The sequence below is a fragment of the Lolium rigidum genome, chromosome 2, assembly GCF_022539505.1.
Source record: "Lolium rigidum isolate FL_2022 chromosome 2, APGP_CSIRO_Lrig_0.1, whole genome shotgun sequence".
In the NCBI taxonomy this organism is placed as follows: Eukaryota; Viridiplantae; Streptophyta; class Magnoliopsida; order Poales; family Poaceae; genus Lolium; species Lolium rigidum.
The window spans coordinates 244,417,122-244,439,476 of record NC_061509.1 but is presented as its reverse complement, the minus strand read 5'-3'; the positions used below and the strand labels follow the sequence as shown (position 1 = coordinate 244,439,476).

At 48.4% G+C, this 22,355-nt stretch overlaps 1 protein-coding gene and 1 long non-coding RNA gene across 3 annotated transcripts; both read left to right on the top strand.

The window, feature by feature from the left end:
* The first annotated feature begins 12,884 nt into the window (after nucleotides 1–12,884).
* LOC124693204 lies at nucleotides 12,885–16,882 on the top strand. Of its 2 annotated transcripts, XR_006999896.1 has the most exons (4): nucleotides 12,885–13,147; nucleotides 13,222–15,560; nucleotides 16,114–16,210; nucleotides 16,297–16,882. It is a non-coding gene; the product is annotated as an uncharacterized LOC124693204 (long non-coding RNA). The 2 variants fall into 2 exon arrangements; XR_006999895.1 differs by having other exon boundaries at nucleotides 13,222–16,210.
* A 2,358-nt stretch (nucleotides 16,883–19,240) lies between these two features.
* On the top strand, nucleotides 19,241–20,524 carry LOC124690720 (E3 ubiquitin-protein ligase RZF1-like). The gene is made up of 2 exons (XM_047224072.1): nucleotides 19,241–20,198; nucleotides 20,487–20,524. The coding sequence occupies exons 1-2, from the start codon at nucleotides 19,241–19,243 to the stop codon at nucleotides 20,522–20,524; spliced, it is 996 nt and encodes a 331-aa protein (XP_047080028.1).
* Nucleotides 20,525–22,355: the final 1,831 nt, after the last annotated feature.

Here is a 22,355-nt window from a genome sequence, read left to right as displayed (position 1 = left end):
CAAGATAGTAAATAGAGTAAAGCAAGTAACTAATTTTTTTTATTTTTGATATTAGCAAGCAAACAAAGCAGTAAATAAAATAAAGTAAAGCAAGACAAAAACAAATTAAAGAGATTGGAAGTGGAGACTCCCCTTGCAGCGTGTCTTGATCTCCCCGGCAACAACGCCAGAAAACTGTTGCTGGCGTGTAGTTGACGTGGGAGTTAGAAATCTTTGTGGTGTAACTTTTCTTCAGGTCCCCGGCAACGGCGCCAGAAAACTATCTTGATGACGCGTAAAGCACACGCCCGTTGGGAACCCCAAGAGGAAGGTGTGATGCGTACAACAGCAAGTTTTCCCTCAGTAAGAAACCAAGGTTATCGAACCAGTAGGAGTCAAGGAGCACGTGAAGGTTGTTGGTGACGGAGTGTAGTGCGGCGCAACACCAGGGATTCCGGCGCCAACATGGAACCTGCACAACACAATCCAAATACTTTGCCCCAACTTAACAGCGAGGTTGTCAATCTCACCGGCTTGCTGTAACAAAGGATTAAATGTATGGTGTGGAAAATGATGTTTGTATGCGAAGAACAGTAAAGAACAATGTTTGCAGTAGATTGTATTCAGATGTAAAAGAATGGGGGTCCACAGTTCACTAGTGGTGTCTCTCCAATAAGAAATAGCATGTTGGGTGAACAAATTACAGTTGGGCAATTGACAAATAAAGATGGCATAACAATGCACATACATATCATGATGAGTAGTGTGAAATTCAATTGGGGATTACGACAAAGTACATAGACCGCTATCCAGCATGCGTCTATGCCTAAAAAGTCCACCTTCAGGTTAGCATCCGCACCCCTTCCAGTATTAAGTTGCAAACAGCAGACAATTGCATTAAGTATGGTGCGTAATGTAATCAACACAAATATCCTTAGACAAAGCATTGATGTTTTATCCCTAGTGGCAACAAGACATCCACAACCTTAGAGCTTTACTCACCTGTCCCGCATTCAATGGAGGCATGAACCCACTATCGAGCATAAATACTCCCTCTTGGAGTTACAAGTATCAACTTGGCCAGAGCCTCTACTAGCAACGGAGAGCATGCAAGATCATAAACAACACATATATGATAGATTGATAATCAACATGACATAGTATTCCATATTCATCGGATCCCAACAAACACAACATGTAGCATTACAAATAGATGATCTTGATCATGATAGGCAGCTCACAAGATCTAACATGATGGCACAATGAGGAGGAGACAACCATCTAGCTACTGCTATGGACCCATAGTCCAGGGGTGAACTACTCACACATCAATCCGGAGGCGATCATGGCGTTGAAGAGTCCTCCGGGAGATGATTCCCCTTTCCGGCAGGGTGCCGGAGGCGATCTCCTGAATCCCCCGAGATGGGATTGGCGGCGGCGGCGTCTCTGTAAGGTTTTCCGTATCGTGGCTCTCGGTACTGGGGTTTTCGCGACGAAGGCTATAAGTAGGCGGAAGGGCAGAGTCGGAGGGCTGACGAGGGGCCCACACACTAGGGCGGCGCGGGCCCCTCCCTGGCTGTGCGGACCTAGCGTGGCGGCGCCTCGTGGCCCCACTTCGTAACTCCTTCGGTCTTCTGGAAGCTTCGTGGAAAAATAAGACCCTGGGCATTGATTTCGTCCAATTCCGAGAATATTTTCTTTGTACGATTTCTGAAACCAAAAACAGCAGAAAACAACAACTGGCTCTTCGGCATCTTGTCAATAGGTTAGTGCCGGAAAATGCATAATAATGACATAAAATGTGTATAAAACATGTGAGTATCATCATAAAAGTAGCATGGAACATAAGAAATTATAGATACGTTTGAGACGTATCACCCTGCGCCCAACGCAGCGGCCACCCATTTGGCCATTTCGCATATTTCTTTGAGAAATAGGCCATCTGGCCACGCATACTTATAAATAGTATCTAACAAATATGGAATAATATCTTGAAATTATAGAATAATATCAAATAAATTGTTGCATGATGAAGAAATGAAATGTGGCATAGTTCGAAGAAATATAAAAATTACAAATTGAGATTGTCAACTCAATTTGGGCACTCTAGGATCTCCTTCTGCCTCTTCTCGAACCAAGCTCTCTCCGCCTCGCTCATGTTGGTCAAGTCGGCGTTCATGATCAGGTTGTCCTCGGCTTGCCGTTTGAGCTCAACTTCCTTCGCCTTCAACTCCACCTCTTGGGCCCTTGTGATTGCTATGAGCTCAATTTCTCTCTCTTTGAGCTTAATTTCTCTAGCTTTGGTCTTGGCCTTGACCTCTTCAATCTCAAGCTTCTTCTTTTGGACATCGAAGTAGTTCTTCCTGTCCTCATCTTTCTCCCGGCGCCTTCTCTCATCCCTCTTGTCCGTGGACACCTCTCTGTCGGCATGCCTCTCCTTCAAAGTGCCAAACAATAGCATGGACGAGGCATCACGCTTCAAGTCGGCTTTGGTTGCCTTGTGGCCGCGAGGACGACTTGCACGAGAAGCGGAGCTACCGCAAGGCTGCCCACCATCAAGGTCAATGACCGTGGGATCTTTGGCGGTCTTGTTGCCAGTCAAGGTTGCCATGTACCCCTCGAACCCCTCCTGGAACTTGGGGGTACCTTGGAGTTGCTTCCAACAATGAGGGAAGGCAAAGGTCTTGTCTTCATTGTTGCCTTTGTACCATTCCAAAGCTTGCCACACCTAGAGCAAAGCAAGACAACAATTGATAAGGGGTGACCCGATCTTCTCAGTAAGCAACGGTGGTGATGATGATCACGGGGTGATGGCAGCGGAGATACACGACGATGAAGTGGATGATAACTTGTATGACGCAACGAGATCTCTCGATTGGTCCCTGTCGCTAATGCAACAGCTCTCAATCCTGCAAGATATTCGCAACTCCACACACTTGCGCACGTAGCCGCCGACCACGAAGCGGTAAGTTGCAACCGTCTAATTCCCAATGGAACAACGAGATCACACAAGACTTTTTCAGGATCTACACAATATCAAGCAATATGGTGTAGGGATTCAATAGTTTTGCTAGAGCAAACAACTAAGAACTAGGGTTTATCTTAAACGTGGTCTAAAGCAGCTAGGGGGCGTCCTGGGCACTTATATAGGCGTCCGGGACGAGTTCTGGTCAAAAAGATACAAAAATAACCGACCCAGAATAGATCTGGTCGAGACAGACTTGGACAAATCCGGTCTGGAATCCGGTCAACCGGACCAGGGACCGGGTCAGCCGGTCTGGGGTCCGGTCAACCGGGCGGCAACCGGGTCGGCCGGTCTGGGGTCCGGTCAACCGGGCGGCAACCGGATAGTTGCGAGGTTTTCCGGTTTTCATCCGGTACGATAAATCAAATCCGGTTAGCGCCCGGTCGACCGGGCCGTTGACCGGGTTGGCCGGTCTGGCGGCCGGTCGGACCGGGTCTTGGACCGGCCCGGACTTCTTCTTCTCCTCTCGCGCATGCCTCCCGCTCCTCCCTCGCGCGTCCATGAGATATCTTCATGTCCAGCTCCATGTCCGAGCTTCACGTCCATCTTCATGTCCAGCTCGCTCCCTCTCCTCCTCGTGCGATGCTCGTCTCTTCTTGATACCCGATGATACATAAGTAATAGGACTTAGGCGGTATAAAGTTCTCATCAATCAAAGTACCGTTTAGAAACAAGTTCACCTGTTGTTTAAGTAGCTTCGCACGAGCCCTTGTAATTGGTCCAATCCGAACTTCATTGGACTTGAGCTCCACAGCAGGTTCATCTTCATTTATCAATGACGGAGGTAGTGGTGTAGTAGGGATTTCCTCATCATCTCCCCCCCCCCTTAAAAAGGCGTCGACCCCGACGCTCCAAGGTCTTCTCCGTCATATGGTGTCAAATCAGCAACATTGAAAGAATTACTGACACCAAACTCATCAACTGGAAGATCTATCGAGTATGTGTTATCATTGATCTTGGCAAGCACTTTGTAAGGACCAGCACCACGAGGCTTCAACTAAGACTTCCGCAGCTTCGGGAACCTATCCTTGCAAAAATGTACCCAGACCATATCACCAGGCTTGAACAACATCTCTTTGCGCTTCTTATTCATCCTTGCAGCATTGCTCTTGCCTTTCTTCTCTATCAACTCTATAGTCTTCACATGGATCTTTCGCACAAAATCTGCCCTCTTGGATGCCTCCATATTAACTCTCTCATGTATGGGCAAAGGCAACAAGTCAAGTGGAGTAATGGGTTTGAAACCATACACCACCTCAAAAGGACATAGCTCCGTGGTAGAATGTACCACCTCGTTGTAAGCAAACTCTACATGCGGCAAACACTCTTCCCACTCCTTCGAGTTCTTCTTGATCATGGATCTCAACAGTTCGACAAGGTTCGATTCACCACCTCGCTTTGACCATCGGTTTGGGGATGACAAGTAGTACCGAACAGTAGCTTTGTCCCAAGCTTTCCCCAAAGTGTCTTCCGAAGTAGCTCATGAACTTCACATCACGATCGAAACAATAGTCTTCGGGACTCCATGCAGTCGAACAATCTCCCCGAAAAACAAAGTTAGCAATATGCGATGCATCGTCGCTTTTGTGGCAGGCAATAAAGTGTGACATTTTAGAAAATCTGTCCACTACCACAAATATAGAATCATGGCCTCGTTTAGTACGCGGAAAACCCAACACAAAATCCATACTAATATCTTCCCAAGGTGTAGTAGGTGCCGGTAATGGAGTATACAAACCGTGAGGCTTCAGCTTGGACTTGGACTTGTTGCAAGTAATGCACCTCTTCACATACCTGTCCACATCCCGCCTCATCTTTGGCCAATAAAAGTGATCAGCGAGCATGAGTAGCGTCTTCTCACGCCCAAAGTGACCCATCAAACCTCCAGCATGTGATTCCTGCAATAAGAGAAAACGCATAGACGATTCTGGAACACATAGTTTGTTAGCTCGAAACAAGAACCCATCATGTATGTGATATTTTTCCCATGCTTTACCAAGAGCACATAAGCGATATGGTTCAGCAAAATCATGATCAGTAGCATACAAATCACATAACACCTCTAAACCAGGAATTTTAACATCAAGTTGAGTTAATAACATATTCTTCCTAGATAGAGCATCAGCAACAATATTATCTTTTCCCTTCTTATGCTTAATAATGTATGGAAAAGACTCAATGAACTCAACCCACTTAGCAAGGCGCCTATGCAAAGTAGATTGGGCTTTCAAATATTTCAAAGCTTCATGATCAGAATGTATGATAAATTCTTTTGGCCACAAATAATGTTGCCAAATTTCAAGAACTCTAATTAAAGCATACAATTCTTTATCATATATTGGATAGTTCAACTTAGCACCAGAAAGTTTCTCAGAAAAATATGCAATTGGACGACCCTCTTGCATCAACACACCACCAATTCCAATACCACTAGCATCACATTCAATCTCAAATTGCTTATTGAAATCAGGAAGTGCAAGCAATGGTGCAGAAGTTAACAATCGTTTCAGTTCATCAAAAGCATGATCTTGGGCAACGCCCCACTCAAATGCAACACCCTTTTTAGTCAATTCATTCAAAGGTGCAGCAATAGTAGAAAAATTGGGCACAAAACGGTGATAAAACCCAGCTAGACCATGAAAGCTTCTAACTTGACTCACATTCATGGGAGTAGGCCAATTTTGAATAGCTTCAATTTTAGACACATCTACTTCTACTCCATGCTTAGAGACAACATAACCCAGAAATATGACCTTACCTTTGCAAAATGTGCACTTCTCAAGATTACCATAAAGTTTACTATCACGCAACACTTGCAAAACATGTCGAATATGTATAATATGATCAGATTCATTGCGGCTATAAATTAATATGTCATCAAAATACACAACCACAAACTTGCCAATAAATTCACGCAAAACATGGTTCATCAGTCTCATGAAAGTGCTAGGTGCATTAGTCAAACCAAAAGGCATTACTAACCACTCATATAAACCAAATTTTGTTTTAAAGGCGGTTTTCCACTCATCCCCTTCTTTCATCCTAATTTGATGATAACCACTACGCAAATCAATTTTAGAGAACACAGCGAAGCACCACTCAATTCATCTAGCATATCCTCTAAACGGGGAATAGGGTGACGATATCGAATAGTGATATTGTTTATAGCTCTACAATCTACGCACATACGCCATGTACCATCTTTCTTAGGAACAAGAATAACGAGAACAACACAAGGACTAAGGCTTATGCGGATATAACCTTTGTCGAGTAGCGCTTGTACTTGCTTCACGTATCTCCTTCGTCTCTTCGGGGTTCGTTCTATATGGTGCCCGATTGGGTAGCGAAGCTCCGGGAATCAAGTCAATTTGATGCTCAATACCTCGCAATGGTGGAAGTCCTGCGGGTACCTCATCCGGAAACACGTCGCCAAATTCTCGCAAAACATTAGAAACACCAAGAGGAAGAGGGGTCATGTCGTTAGAAACCAAAACCGTACCCCTGTACAAGAGCACAAGAGGCATGGTTGTAGGATCCTCACTAAATTCTCTCATGTCTTCTTTGGTGGCTAATGAGACTAAGGAATTCACTCTCTCACTTTTCGTTATATGACTCACAACATTACAATTCTCTCGCCTATCTAAAGAAGCATCCTCCAAGTTGACTTCAACTTTCTGACGAGACTCATTGACAATTTGCTGTGGTGTCATAGGCTGTAAATTGATTTTCTTGCCCTTGAACTCCAAGTGATATGTATTGGCACGGCCATTGTGTTGCACAGAACGGTCATAGAGCCAAGGTCGACCCAAAAGTAGGTGACACACCATCATAGGAACTACATCAAAATCAATGCAATCCTTATACGGTTCAATAGCAAACTCAACACGCACCATGTGGTTCACACAACGGTCCAATAGTAAAGTAAACTTAGGACTTCACTTGATTCAACTAGCACTTCACTTTTCTTTTTTTTCTATTTGTATAACACACGCAGCTATGTAGCTCTTTTTGCTTCTTTTCAATTTTCTATTTTTTTTTATTTTCTGACACAACTCCTTGATAACACGGCCAACAGAAATATGCAAAGCACCGATAACCTAACGAGCAGCCTGTCGAGCGGTAAAACTAGTCTCTTCTGGGGAAGTTCCTAGTCACTTGATATCGAAAGGCTGTGTCTATGGTTTGGAACAAGCACACTGTACGCTATGTGGACTCGGAGTAACAAAAACTGACATCACAAGATAAAGTAACACAAGATGATAGAGTAAACTCAAACCCTAAAAGACTAGATGGAAAGAAAAGATACGCAAAAACAACTACGAAAAGCAACTAAAACCTGAAATTAGTGCAATCTAAGGCGATGGCAAACCCTAACCCTAATTTTTTTTTTTGCTTTTTCTGGATAGGAAACACTCACAACTCAACTATGGGGGTGGATTGTGGATGGCTTACCGAGGAAACCTGGAAATCTGATACCAAGATGATAAGGGGTGGCCCGATCTTCTCAGTAAGCAACGGTGGTGATGATGATCACGGGCTGATGGCAGCGGAGATACACGACGATGAAGTGGATGATAACGTGTATGACGCAACGAGATCTCTCGATTGGTCCCTATCGCTAATGCAACAGCTCTCAACCCTGCAAGATATTCGCAACTCCACACACTTGCGCACGTAGCCGCCGACCACAAAGCGGTAAGTTGCAACCGTCTAAATCCCAATGGAACAGCGGATCACACAAGACTTTTTCAGGATCTACACAATATCAAGCAATATGGTGTAGGGATTCAATAGTTTTGCTAGAGCAAACAACTAAGAACTAGGTTTTATCTTAAACATGGTCTAAAGCAGCTAGGGGGCGTCCTGGGCACTTATATAGGCGTCCGGGACAAGTTCTGGTCGAAAAGATACAAAAATAACCAACCCAGAATAGATCTGGTCGAGACAGACTCGGACAAATCCGGTCTGGAATCCGGTCAACCGGACCACGGACCGGGTCGGCCGGTCAGGGGTCCGGTCAACCGGGCGGCAACCGGGTCGGCCGGTCTGGGGTCCGGTCAACCGGGCGGCAACCGGATAGTTGCGAGGTTTTCCGGTTTTCATCCGGTACGATAAATCAAATCCGGTTGGCGCCCGGTCGACCGGGTCAGTGACCGGGTTGGCCGGTCTGGCGGCCGGTCGGACCGGGTGCTGGACCGGCCTGGACTTCTTCTCCTCTCGCGCATGCCTCCCGCTCCTCCCTCGCGCGTCCATGAGATATCTTCATGTCCAGATCCATGTCCAGCTTCACGTCCATCTTGACGTCCATCTTCATGTCCAGCTGCTCCTCTCCTCCTCGTGCGATGCTCGTCTCTTCTTGATACCTGATGATACATAAGTAATAGGACTTAGACAATATAAAGTTCTCATCAATCAAAGTACGGTTTAGAAACAAGTTTGCATGTTGTTTAAGTAGCTTCGCACGAGCCCTTGTAATTGGTCCAATCCGAACTTCATTGGACTTGAGCTCCACAGCAGGTTCATCTTCATTTATCAATGACGGAGGTAGTGGTGTAGTAGGGATGTCCTCATCAACAATGATAAACATATGTGCAAACATTGGATGACTAAGTTGAGGTTTAAGAATCATACCAAGTCCTTCACACCCATGCCACTAACGGGGATCCACTTCACGTGTTTATACGCCGCCTGAAACTTGTTGCATCCCGTTTGAATTGCTCCCCACCTCTTTTGGAGCGATATCTCGCTGCGGTCGCTCTCAAATGGCTCCTGTCCGTATTTGCGATGTTCATGGAAGTAATCATAGATCCGGCGCCAGAATGCGGTCCCCTTCTGCTCGGCACCCGTCAATGCATATTGCCCGATGGTCAACCATCCATCGACGAGCACCTTGTCCTCCTTCTCCGTGTAGTCACTGGTTCTTTTGCTTACGCGGCGACCTCCAGCTTGTGCAGCTGCGGCTTGCGTGAGCTCCTGACCGAACAACGGCTCGTCGTCGATGTTAATGCTGCCGGGACAGGCAGTGCTGTCCTGCTGTGTGTCAATGGGAGGTGGCTGGGGAGCTTGCTCGGTTGAAGCATAGGGCATGGTGGTCGGCATTGTCTGCGTGTAGGACGGAGGGGCCTGCATCGGAGGTGGCGCGCGCTCGGCCGACAAATCGTCGAGCAGGTTGCGTGCTCCGGCCATCGCTGCTGATCCCATGTGCTTGGGGCCTTTGGAGTTCGCCGGTGCACGGTTCAGGTCAATGGACGAAGGAGACGGCCCCGTGAAGGACTCGCCCACCTCCGGTGACCCATCCCGTGACGGGTACGCGTACCGCGCCGATCGCGCCCCCAATTCCCGCGCGCCGGGCGTGTGCCCAAACGGGGCGAGTCGGCGGGGATGTCGACCTTGGAGGAAGGGGCCGGGTCACGGACAAGGCCGAGCTCTCCCCCCCCCCGAGGCGCGTGCCGGCGCCCGGGAGGATCAGAGTGCCGAGCGAGCGCCGCGTGGCCGTAAAAGAGCATGGCATGCTCTTGCATGACGTTCGCCTTCGCCTCCGTCTTGAGTTGGAGGAGCTGCTCCGCCGCCCGCTGCCGCTCCTCCGCGGCAGCGACATCCCTCTTCCGTTGCTCGAGCGCCCTGCGGCGGTCGCCCCGCTTCTTGCTCTCGATCTTCCTCTGCTCCGCGATGAGGTCGAGCTTCGCCTTCTTCGTCGCCTGCCCGGGCTCCACGACCACCGGAGCGTCCAGTTCAGGAGCCTCCGACACGGGAGGAGCGGCAACGTCCGCGAGCTGTGCCTCGTCTCCGATGGTGGCGGTGCTGGCGGCAGTCGGCAGGTCGGCCATATCTAGGTTTTGGGACTGGAGTGGAGTGTTTCTGTTTTGGGAGACAGACAGGCGGGCCAGGGGCGGACAAAGGGTGGACGCGAGCGACCAGCATTCGGCGTCCGCGGCCACGCAAACTCGTCCCAGATTTGGGTCGGGTTTGGGTCATCCCGGACGCCGCGGCCATCCGTTTTAGGGATGAGTCCGCGCGCTGGGCCGCGTTTTTGTCCAGTTCGACCCATCCGGACGCGCGGGCGCGGTTTGGGTCGCCTCGTTGGAGATGCCCCGAGTTCGCTCCGGCCTGGGTATGCAACATGCTTAAAGGTTGTAGTCACACGCATTTAGAGATGAGATTTTACTTTCGCACCGAGCCTTGGTCTTGGTGGCTATTGCTCCGGTGTCCCCCCCTCTCTAAACTTTGTTCTATTTAGACGGCTAGGATCTGCTGATACCCCTTCGTGGGTTGACTTAACGTGTGTGTTTGGTTCATGGGCAAATATGTACGGGATGGGATGAGATAAAATATGTTTAATTAACGATTAATAGAACTATTAACACACCGGTTAATATGTAATTAACGGGTCCTTTTCCCTTCGTGGCAGAGCCGGACCTAGCAGAGCGGCCACCTACCCATGCCTAGCAAGGTCAATGCCCGCACGTATTTAGCGAGGCTGTTTCTGTCGATTGGGTGTGGCGTAGACGTAGCAAGCTCGCTGCTCGCCATGCCTGAAGGCCGCTGCCGCCGAGCTAGGGAGCCACGTTGAAAATCAAGCCCGCCGCTCACCGCGCCCTGGAGGCCGTTGATGCCGAGCTAGGGAGCCACGCGGAAAAGCAAGCCCACCGCTTGCCGCGACCTGGTGGCCGCCGCCGAGCTGGGGAGCCAGACATACGACGGTGGTAGGTGTCGGAGTCGCGTCGATGGCCATGAATTCTCAGGTGGCTAGTGAGATTAGTCATGAAATTCACGGATCATATGGTCAGAAATATTCAATTTTTAGGATGGAATCATCCATATTTTCTGATCACGAACCAAACGCACATTTACCCCCTTCAAGTTTGGTTGGAAGGGGGGACACTGAAGCACGCCCCTTGATTGGTACATTAAACGATCCAACAGCCAAAAATGTACCTGCCGGGCTGGCCTCAGGTCGCTAGGTATGCAACAAGCTTAAAGGTTGTAGTCACCCGCACTTAGAGATGAGATTTTACTTTCGCACCGAGGCTTGCTCCATCTTTCTCCTGAACAGTGGGATGGGGCTTGTCTGTTCGAGGCTTCGAGCAGTGCAAAGATAAAGGTTAGACATACATATATAGATATACTTACACATGTTTTGTAGTATCTCCGAGTATTTTCTGTACTGTCGTTCAAGCCCACACAGGTGTCTTGGGAGTAGGAAGCATCAGGACACGAGATATTACAATTTTCTTTGTCCAAGCGAGTACCATCACAAAGAACGTTTCATCTTCGGGTATTATTCTTGGCAATTTTAAAGTTTGATGGACCGAGGATCTGTTGTGTGACCTTCTTAACTTCTTTGCTACTCTCTATCGGATCAATTTATTTGTCGTTTGAATTTGACAACCAATGATTAGCGGGTGTATCGAGTGACACAGTTGGCGAGCGAGTGTTTAGTCCTTAGGGCATCTCCAAGACACAAAGTAGATGTAAAATAAGCGTCGTCTACATCACCTGGAGCGAAAAATAGCTCTACCATAATGTAGATACAAAAAAATCCTAATTTTTTTACATCACGATCTATAATTTGCATCACGCGGTGCAAATATACACCATCTTAGAAAAATGTCGCGCAAGGCCACCACCGTCACTTTGTCATATTCTCTTCTCTTCTTCACGCGGCCCTCCTGCCCGCCGCCGGCCAACATCCGGCTGGTTGATGGTGACTCGGCCAAAATTCCACCGGCGGCAGCTTCCCCGCCTGCTCTCCCCCGATATTCCCCCCGTTTCCCGGCCGACTCCCCTGTTTCCCCACCTCCTGCAGCTCCGGCGCCATCGCGTTGACCTGGATGTCGGCGTCCCCGGATAGCAACATCGGTCGGAGCACCGCGAGCAGGCGCGACGTGCAGAGCTGCAGCCGCATCTCCCTGGTCTCCCGCGTCGTCTACCGCAGCGACACCATCGTAGCCTTCTGCTCCACCAGACTGGCGCCGTCCATCGCGCCTAGCGCAAGCGGGCCGCCGCCGCATCTCCTGTTGGACAACGCGGACGAGCAACGGCTGGCGAAACCGCTGCCGCGCCAGAGGGCTGCGAACTGATCAGCCAGGGCAGCTGCCGGTCATACCTCAACCGACCTTTGGCCCTAGATCATCTCTTGGAGTTTCACCGTTTGTGCGCCGGCCAGGAAGGTTGCCCACCACAGCACGATAATTACATTTTTTTTTAGCGGGGGAAGGCGGCCTTTATTAATCAGAGGTAATCGATACAAGGAATCCCTCTGGCGGCCTAACTAGCCACACCCGGTGGCCTGGTGCATCATAAACTGCACCCTTAGCTAAACAATGTGCTTCTTTATTCGAAATCCTAGCTTCATGGCGGAACTCAAGGGCATCAAAGTCGCCCTTAGACTCCCTGATTTCTCTCACAATGTGAGCATAACTTCCGAGAGTCCCCTCGGCCAAGCTGGTGACCACATTCATGCAGTCCGTGGCCACCATGACCCTCCTGACGTGAATGTCGTTTGTCAGGGCGCAGGCCTCCTTGCATGCCAGTGCCTCCAGAATTTCCGCGCTGGATTTCTCAGGGAACACGAGCGTCGATGCACCCACAAACAGTCCTGTTTCCGTTCTGGCAATTGCCGCCACCGTGCCTCGACCTCCGTTCTTGCCCATCACAGCGTCAACATTGATTTTGATCATCCCCCTTGGTGGCGGGATCACAGCACGATAATTACAACGAGCGGACTTAATGGCGCCCGGCGCAATATCGTGGCTGCTCGTTTCGTTGGAGATTTGCGCTCTCGGGCCCACTCGCGGTGCCGGTTGACCCCTACCTCTGGAGCGATACAGCTAGGGACGAATCAAATACAGGAGCGAGGAAGGACATAGCGCCGGCGAGATACATGGCGCCCGCAGGTCCTCGCCGTCCTTGCTCTGCTTAGCGGAGTACGGCGTCGGCATGGTCCACATCCGGGGCCCCCACTCAGCGCCCCCATTCCCCCATTTCCAATTTGAATCTCACGGCCTGCCCTTCCCCTTCCTCCATCCTCCCCAGTGCTGCAGAGCTCGCCTCTCGTGAACGGTGGAGGAGATCCAATCCGGCCGTGCGCGCAGTGATGATGATGGGCGGAGACTCTGAGGGATTCATCGACCTGCTCATGAGGTAAGAAGTCAATCCCGTCCCCATCTGGATCGGATTTTCCATCTGCTCCTGCTGATTTGGTTCAATTTGTCAAGGCCGACCCACGACCTTGCACCTGATTGGTTACCAAGAATTCCAATTCATGATGCCGAGACAAGCGCACGTACTTCTCCGTCCAGCTTGAGTTCTGATTCAAGCGTACTTGTGGCTGATCCATGAGAAGCCGGATTTGGAGAGGACGAAGAGTGCAGCAACGAACCAAGCTTCCTTCTCAGCTTCATACTTGCATAATGAATCGCCATTACCGTCTGATTCGCATCTGCGGACGCCAATCGAGACCCCTCCTCCATCGAATCACACCTGGAAGCGGAGGTTAATCGTCCCAAAGTTTATTATGATTCTTGGCTTTTAATCCTGGCTGCCAAATCTACACACCCTCATTGATCAGTCATATTGATTTCTCTAGCTGAAAATGATATTAGAATGGGCATAGACCAATCTTCAGAAATGGTTAGTTTATACGATGTGGCTTACTAACAATATTCATCTTCATGATAGTTTAGGATGAATATAGCATCTTCACATTGAGCTACTTGAGGATTTATCCTGTAAAAAAAGCTACTTGAGATTTAAACCTTGCTAGTGTAAGCTACTCCCTCCGTCTCAAAATGTAAGGCATCTAAGGATTGATCGAAAGTCAAACCTTACTAACTTTGACCAAATATTTAGAAAAAAATATTTACATCTACAATATCGAATTGACATATCAAGAAAATATACTTTATGCTGAATCTATTGATATTGATTTAGTGTTGTAAGTGTATAAACTTGGCCAAACTTTTAAAACCTTGACTTTTGACTAATCCTTAGACGCCTTACATTTTGGGATGGAGGGAGTACTTGAGAACTCTGTTCGCATTTCGTGATCAGGCGAGAGTAGAAATCTGGGGCACTAAACACTTTCGCGTGGTGCCCTGACTTGTATTTTAGGGGTAAAAACTGAAGTATCTCTTTGCACCATTTTATTGAAGTCTATGAATCCTGGCTGTAAGAATGGGGTACTATGAATTTGTTTACTTAATATTATAGATAGATTCTAGATGCGATACTTGCTATAAGACCATATGCTGAAAATGTCCGGTGTATCTGACAAGTCATTAGATGAAATTAAATAGTATGGTAGCCGACAAACAATTGTATTCTTTGGAACCTGATGCAAGCCAATCATTCTTTGGAGCCTGATGCAAGCCAATCATTCTTCTATGTATAATGAAATCTATCATAAGAATTTGTTAAGCAGAAATTGTAGTTACCCTCCTTATCCTGTACGGCTGTACCCCAAATTTTTGCAACTCATATACTGTTTCTAGATTAGGTCCTGCGGCCCAACCTTTTGTAGCTCTATATACTGGTCCTAGAATTAGGACTATATACACGTCTCCACACAACATTAGCCTAATCTTGTTGGAGCAGCAATGCGGCATGCTAAGCTGCTTCTCTGTATCGGCAAACACAGTTAATCCAGTAAAAAGGTCAGGTCAGATGTTCTGTAATGCGTGAGTCAGCTGCGAATACTAATGCCCCTGGTTCCAATAAATACAGCAGACCTTTATTTTGCCAATGGACAACACATGATCTAGGTACCAGAAACAATCAAATACTATGAAGTCCATATATTTACTGAATAGTAACAGGTCTATATACAACGTATATGACCCAACCAGCCAAGGCTGCACACAAATCAAAGCAGGGGAACTGACCTAAAAAAGAAAGAACACAAATTTACATTTCAGAACACTAAAAAATCAGCAGATATAGGCGACTGAATATTGACAATCATTTATCTCGTGAGGCCTAAATAGGTAGATCTTGCTTTGAAGTTTTGGATGTGTGATAGTCTATCCAATGCGGCTGACATGATAGGTTATTTCCGTCCAGTGATTCTTACAAGTAGTTGCATATACGGAATGATTCTTATTTTAGCAGTCAACCTAAAACTATTCCATGTGAGTACCATGTTCTTCTGCATCAAACTTATTTTCGATAAAACTTTTGCTTCAAATTATTCCATGTGATGCACTGATTTGATGGCGATAATAGAGGAGAGCTACATTTTGCATGGACGGTAGTAAAATTAGTATTTCTGATTGTGATAGTGATGTTCGAGGTCGAGTAGCTAGGAGTAATCATACTGACAATGATGGCGGTCATACTATCTTCATGTGTATAATTGTTATTTATTATGACTACCTAGCACTTTGATCCTTCACATCTGGAATGTGGGATTTAATGGAGCCCCTTGCTTCTACACATTCCAGTTGATTCCATTACTGGATAATTCTGATCATTGTGTTCTGGAGCTTCATTGTAGCAAAATGTTTACTATAGAAGCCTCATTAAGGGGTTGTCTTGATCAGACAAGCTCAGATTTGCAGTAAGTCATCTTTGTTTGACAAGTAATTGCTAATTTATGTGTTTTTTATCATTTTATATCCCATATATAAATAGCTGAAAAAGGAATTAAGTAGGGGAAATGAAACTTGGTTATTTTTCTGTAGTTGTGACTTGACCGTGATTTGGTGTATTATTTCCACTAATTTAAATGCTTGGATATATCTTATTACCTCTCAAAATAACTTTTTAGCCACCGAACGGTTTTCAATTTGACTATGATGTTACTATTGAGAATCATGGTTAGCGCTACACCATCGATGGTTACTATCAACCATATGTTTGGATAACTTTATTAGCTTGTAAAAGAACTTCTTAGGGACCGAACGATTTTGAAATTGACTATGTTGTTACTACTGAAAATCATGGTTAGGGATACCCCTCTTAGACACATGCTTGGATATCTTATTAGCTCTCAAAGGGACTTTTTAGGCACCAAAGGTTTTCAATATGAATTTGATGATACTATTTATAATCATGTTTAGCAATACACCACTGGTGGTTACTCATGGACACAAGTGTCGATATCTTATTAGGTTGGCAAAGAAATTCGTAGCCACCGAGCGGTTTTCAATATGAATATGATGGTACTATTTATTTGGCGGCTAAAGGACCTTACAGAGAAAATCTATGGTAAAAATATTCCTGGAGTTTGGCTGTCGATGTTGGTGCTGATAGATGCCCTGTATAACTAACCACTCCATGTTTTTTCCTTGCAGGTAATGATCAGCCTAGGTGTAACAGAAATACCCGAAAGTCACATTATGAAGAGGTGGACCAGGGATGCATACCATGACATGGCCGCTCATCTCATGTTGTATCAAAAGGATAGCACTACTACGAAATCCACGAGTTTCTGGCACTCGGCTCTTTACAGGACTGCAATTGAAATTGTTCAGATGGCTGACACCAATCCAGAGTCATACGAGGTGGCAATGTCCCACTTTCTAGATGCCATTCCTATCTTGTCTGAAACAAGCAAGATAAAAGATGGCCTTGGTCTAGAAGAGAGAGTTCAAGCAGATGGGAGAGTGAATCCCTCAGTCATATTCGAGAGCGGCAGTCTTCGACCAGACATTGTCGCTCCTCCAAAAAGGAAAGACATCGGTCGACCAACTTCAGCACTACGAGAAGGTCAGTGTGCCAAGAACAAAATTCTGCACCATATGCCGTAACAGGGTTCATAAGGCGAATGGCTGCCCATCCAACCAGAACAAGAAGCCACGAAGAGAGGCCCATTGCTCAAATTGCGGTCTGGCTGGGCACAAGAAGAACTACTGCTTGACTTCCAACTACTAGCATTACTGTTTGGTTCACCCTACTTGAATGTATATGTTTTGCAAAATTGCCCCCCCCCCCCGGCTAATTTTGGTGCAAAACTGTTTCAGATATAAGTCCCAGTTTGTAATTGGTAGAACACCATGTCAGGTGGTGATTTGTTGCTTTGAGACACTTGGGATATGTATGTTTTGTATTGAAGTTGACTATGCTGATGTGAAATGTGACCAATGCATATAAACTGTCATATCTTTGAAGCCTGGTATCTACAGGCATATCAGGATACCTACATTAGCATCATATCATGATACCTACTTAGGCTGGATTCGACCTTGGCACAACGGGCTGGATTCGACCTTGGCACAACGTGGGCGGCAGGATTCCGCGCGGTGTGGTCACCGGTGGGGTGGGCCTAGGATGTGCAGGGCTTCTTGCGCTTTCTGGAGATGCGTCCTGGAGGTCGACATCGATGACATCATCGTCCTGGAGTTCGACGGCGTCAGTGCGCTGGGACACCTGCTCGTCCTGGAGCTGCGCCCTCGCCTCGGCAAAGCTAGCATTGGCCGCCTGGATCTCGGCGATGGTCGCCGATGGAGGTTGGTGATGGAGCGACTCGAGGGACACATGCTCGCCCTCTGCCGCGACTGCCATGCACGCCGCTGCCTCCCCCATGCCCACCTGGTAGAGGTCGTAGGGCTCGTCTCGCGGGCGTAGGTAGCGGTCTGCTCCGCCTCGAATGCAACCATTGCGTCGAGCTCTGCTCTTTACGTCCGGATAGCGGGCGCGAGCCATGGCGTTGATGCACCTCCAGGTGCTTTCATGGTCGCCCATGGCTTCTAGATACCGACTGCCATTGCCATCGCAGCGATGTCTATTATATAGGCACAACACTGCGATTATATAAGCACGGCATGGCGGGAACCAGCATTCGTTTTCTAGAACGATGCGAGCAGCGCCCGTTGCTCGGTGAGGCTGTCATTGTGTGACTGGATCTCGGCGGTGGTCGTCTCTGCCGCGACATGGAGGTTATCAATGGAGCGACTCGAGAGACGCCCTCTCGCACTCCGTCGCGACGGCCATGCGCTCCGCTGTCTCCACCCCCTCCCCCATGCCCCCCGGTAGTAGGCCATGCGCTCGTGGGCATATGCGGCGGTCTTCTCTGCCTCCAAGTGCTTTCATGGCAGCTAGCACGTGATTGTCATTGCCGCGCCGAATCAACCGGACTAGCACGTGAAGACTAATCGTCGGTGGTGGGACTCGACAGGATGTTAATCGCCATGAAGGAACTTGACAGTCGATTTTTTTTCTTTTTTTTTTGCATCGGGCCGCTGGGGCAAAAGGTCACTCCGGCCTATTCGTTCGATTTTCGCATCCGCGAGAACACGGACCGATGGCTGAAATGCGTGGTGGAGATTTCCTATAGTCGGAGCGACCGAAAGTCGTGAGGTTCATTTGAACTGGAATTAATGGCTACATAAAGAACCTAATGTGGTCTGTACTTTAGAGTTGTGCTATTGGTTACTCTTCCTGTATTTTTCGAAGTACTTTATACATGACTGACGATTTTTACATGTATATGTTCAGAAAAAGGAGACGAACATTTTTTGTTCAGACGGAAATGTCAAAATCAAGTTGAATCAGACGCAAAATGCAAGAAAAGACAACAAACTAAACTAGCGATAGCAGGTACGGGGGCCGAGTGGTGTACTCTGTTTCTGCCACCTTGAGCAAGGAAAGGACAGAGTGGTACCATCGATAGAGCAGGATAAGTACTGGGTTCTGGTTTTGTGGTACAACAAACAGTGCAAATACCTGACATGGTTATAGACTTCGGTACATAATACCTGACAATGGAGTAGAACGGTCAACGGCTGGTGAGAATCTCCAGCAAAGTTCAACGAAGCAAGATTAGGTGATGGCGCCATAAGGTCCGGAGGAAATGCTACTTCCCGCCAACGCCAACGCCAGCCCCGGCCTTCCTACTCCGCCACCCTCTTGGCCTCTTCTTCCTCCTGGCCGGCAAGCAACCTGCATGCAGCCTCGCCTAAGTTTGCACCACTCACAAGTCACCCACGCCTGCCACCATGTACAGCCTCGTACATCACCAACCAAACCAAAACGATCACCGCAGAATCACTTTCGTCTCCCCCGCAAAGCCATCCTTTAATTCCCGCCCGTGTCACACTCACACAGTCTCTTACCCTTGCTGCATTAAAACCATCCTAGCTATCCTTTACGTTGCTTTAAAACCATCCTCCGCTCCATGCATCCGACGCAATCTCTCAACTTTCGAAGAACCTGAAAGCACTCCACCGACACATATCTAGCCCATCGATCATCAGCAAAGCGTACGTCTGTCTGCCTTGGCCCAAACGGTTTCCGACGATGATGCCTGGGTACGGCGGCGGCGTGCGGCACCGGACATGCCGCATGTACTGGTGCTACGAGTGCGCCCGGGCGCTCCGCATCATCTCCTACCCGTCCACCGACGTCTTCTGCCCGCGCTGCTACGGCCGCTTCCTGCACGAGATCGACCCGCCGCCGCGCCCCTCGCTCCCGCCGCCAGGATTCTTCCCCTACCACCTGGCCCCGCCGCAGTACGACGGGAACCCGCGAAGCTGGGTCGTCCACGGCACCGGCGTCGGGGGCACGCCCGCGCTGCCAGGACGCGCCTTCCGGCAGCTACCTCCACCGCTATCCTCAGCGCCGGGGCGGGTCCCTGCACCTGCACCCCCACGCCGACGCGTGCCCTCCCCTCCGCCACCGGCTCCAGTGGCGCGGGGCCCGTCCGCGGCCCCGGCCATCGACCCGGGGGACTACTTCACGGGCGGCGACCTCAGCAGCCTGGTCGAGGAGCTCACCCAGAACGACCGGCCGGGGCCCGCGCCGGCCGCGACATCAGCCATCGACTCGCTCCCCACGGTGCGCATCACCTCCGCCCACATGTCGGACGACGGCGGCGGCTCGCAGTGCCCCGTGTGCAAGGAGGACTTCGAGCTCGGGGAGGCCGCGCGGCTGCTGCCGTGCAAGCACGTCTACCACTCCGACTGCATTGTGCCCTGGCTCCGCCTCCACAACTCCTGCCCCGTCTGCCGCTTCCAGCTGCCCGGCAGCGGCGCCGCCTCCAACGCACGTCGTGGCAGCGGCGGTAGCAATAACGGCGGCCGTGGTGGAGACACCGGGCAAGGGCAGAGGGAGCCGCCGACGATGGTCAGGTGGGGGCCCTTGTCGTGGATGTGGCCGCCGCGCGGAACGGAGGACCCGGACGACGGCTGGGAGTACGGCCGGCACGGGCATGGGCATGGCCACGCCCACGGCAGGCCTGACGCGGGCGACGCCGGCGGTAATGACCTGTCGGCACTCCAGTCTTTCGTTGTCGTCGCTATTTCTGTTTTCTTCTTCTCTTTCTTTGTCTGACCAAACCCAAAGAGGCTGAGCCATCTGCCATCTGAAAACTCTAATCACCGATGCTGCTTCCCACTAATGTACTCCTAATCCTCAGTGCAAGAACATGTACTAATAATTTCCTCGCTTTCCTTTTTCTTCTTTTCTTGGGGGGTGGGGGTGCTTGTTTCTTCTTTTCTTCTTTTCTTCTTTATGTATTCTTCTGATTTTTGCATCTTTCTTTCAGCTTTCTACGCGTGGTGGCGCTCTCTGTTTCTTCTATAGCTGGATGCAAAGCGAAAATATTGAATGGAACCCGTCTCCGCGCGAGGATGAAAACGATTCCACTCAGAGTGCAACACGTGTTTAGTCAGGGCATGTATAAAACACGTATAGAACACGTATTTGATTATTTATACAGTGCATGTCTGACATGCATTAATTAATAAACGGGGCAGAGGATGAGACCGGCCGGCTGAATTAATTCCCTCTTCAAAGCCACCCACCACCAGCCTCTCTACGTTTTCTCTTTGAGCTCCATGGCAGCAATCTTCTTTTTGGCTGCCATGCTCCTCCACGCAAGCTGCATGGTAGCAAGCTCTCGGCCAACGTGATCATTCGCGTGTGCTTCATGGGAGCGAGCTCTTCCGACCGCCATGCTTATCCGCGCGAGCTCCATGGCAGCAAGCTCCTCTAGCCGCCATGCTCTTTCCGGCCACCATGCTCCTCCCATGCGTCTTACTCCCCGGCATGAGCTTCTCTGGCCGCTGGTGCTCGTCCGACCGACCTCCAAGGCAGCAACCATCTCCACCGTACATCATCGTGTTCCTTCGCAAGAGCTTCTCTACTAATGTTACGTGCTCCTCCGTGCGAGCTCTTGCTGATGCTTCTTGAATTAGATGGAAGATGCATGTGCAAGTTTTTCTCTAGGTGTCCCAAACCGTGTATTCGACTATTTAATTAAATGGCTCTGATCCTAGCACGTTGACTAAACTGACCCTCAATTATTGTTCTCTTTTAGCCGCCGTAGACAAAAAAGTCACCTAGCAACATTTTATTGTAAGCAATGGTAATCTATAATCTTTCTATTCTTAATAGGTGATCCCATTTCTCTTTACATGCAGCCTATCCACCTCATCAAACATCCTTGACCAATCCTAACTTGCCAAGTCATGCAAGGCTTACACCATCATTCACCATGTCATCCACGATGCCATCAGATTTCTCTCACATTAACCTGAGCAAAGTGCTACCTCATAAGTAGCCCACGTGACAAGTTAGAACCATGCAGCCATTTTATTAAAGGGAGCTTTAAGTATTTACGTTCACAGTATCTCTCTTAGCTCTTAACCTCCCCACTATCTCTCCGTGCACCAAATTGCAAAGAGAAGTAAATATAAATCTTCCCTATAAAGTATTCACATGTTATTCTTTATCCGTTCAACTCCCTATTAGCCATCATGTAGCATAAAGGAATAGTAAGAACCGGAAGAGATTGTAAATAGTGCAGAAGAAACCGATGGAGGTAAATAGTCATTCCAGCCTTTTAAATAGGTTGGTCCTTCTATGAGTGCATGCACCAAAAACGGCCTCCTTCTTGCTCCACATCTGGCTCATTCCCGCACGGACCTTCTACCATCACCGTGTGAGCATCAACTCATATACTAGCTGATGTTTGCTTTGATACCTGGCTAGCACCTCGATTCAGCTGCTCCTACTCCTACTGACACAACAACAGCAAATATCTAGAATATACGATCTCTCTGTTTGTCCTTTAAAAACTGTTTTCATGTTTTCCCCTGTTATGTATTGCAGATTGCATCCGTTACTCGCAGCCTAGCATCAGCTCACGATAGATCATATCTATCGTTTTTTAATGATTTATTTTTCCTTTGTTTCCTCTCTTTTGGTTGACTTTTCTTCTCTAACATGTAGAGTTTGATTGCAAGATGCTTGAAAAATCTCCTCTGTGATAAAGGTATACACGCGATAGGTCCTCCCTGGCGTGCTACATATTGGTATATCTCCCTTTTCTGTGGCTCTCTGAATTCATATTCTCAAATATCTCTTAGTGTGAAATAGATGTCCATGTTTTCTTCTTCTACTATCTACAGAC

What these genes read in the sequence shown, in the direction of transcription:
- LOC124690720 (XM_047224072.1), top strand. Translation starts at nt 19,241, where the DNA reads ATGATGCCTGGGTACGGCGGCGGCGTGCGGCACCGGACATGCCGCATG. An exon ending in TGACGCGGGCGACGCCGGCG is followed by an intron (nt 20,199 to 20,486) that starts GTAATGACCTGT and finishes TCTTTCTTTCAG; the next exon opens with CTTTCTACGCGTGGTGGCGC.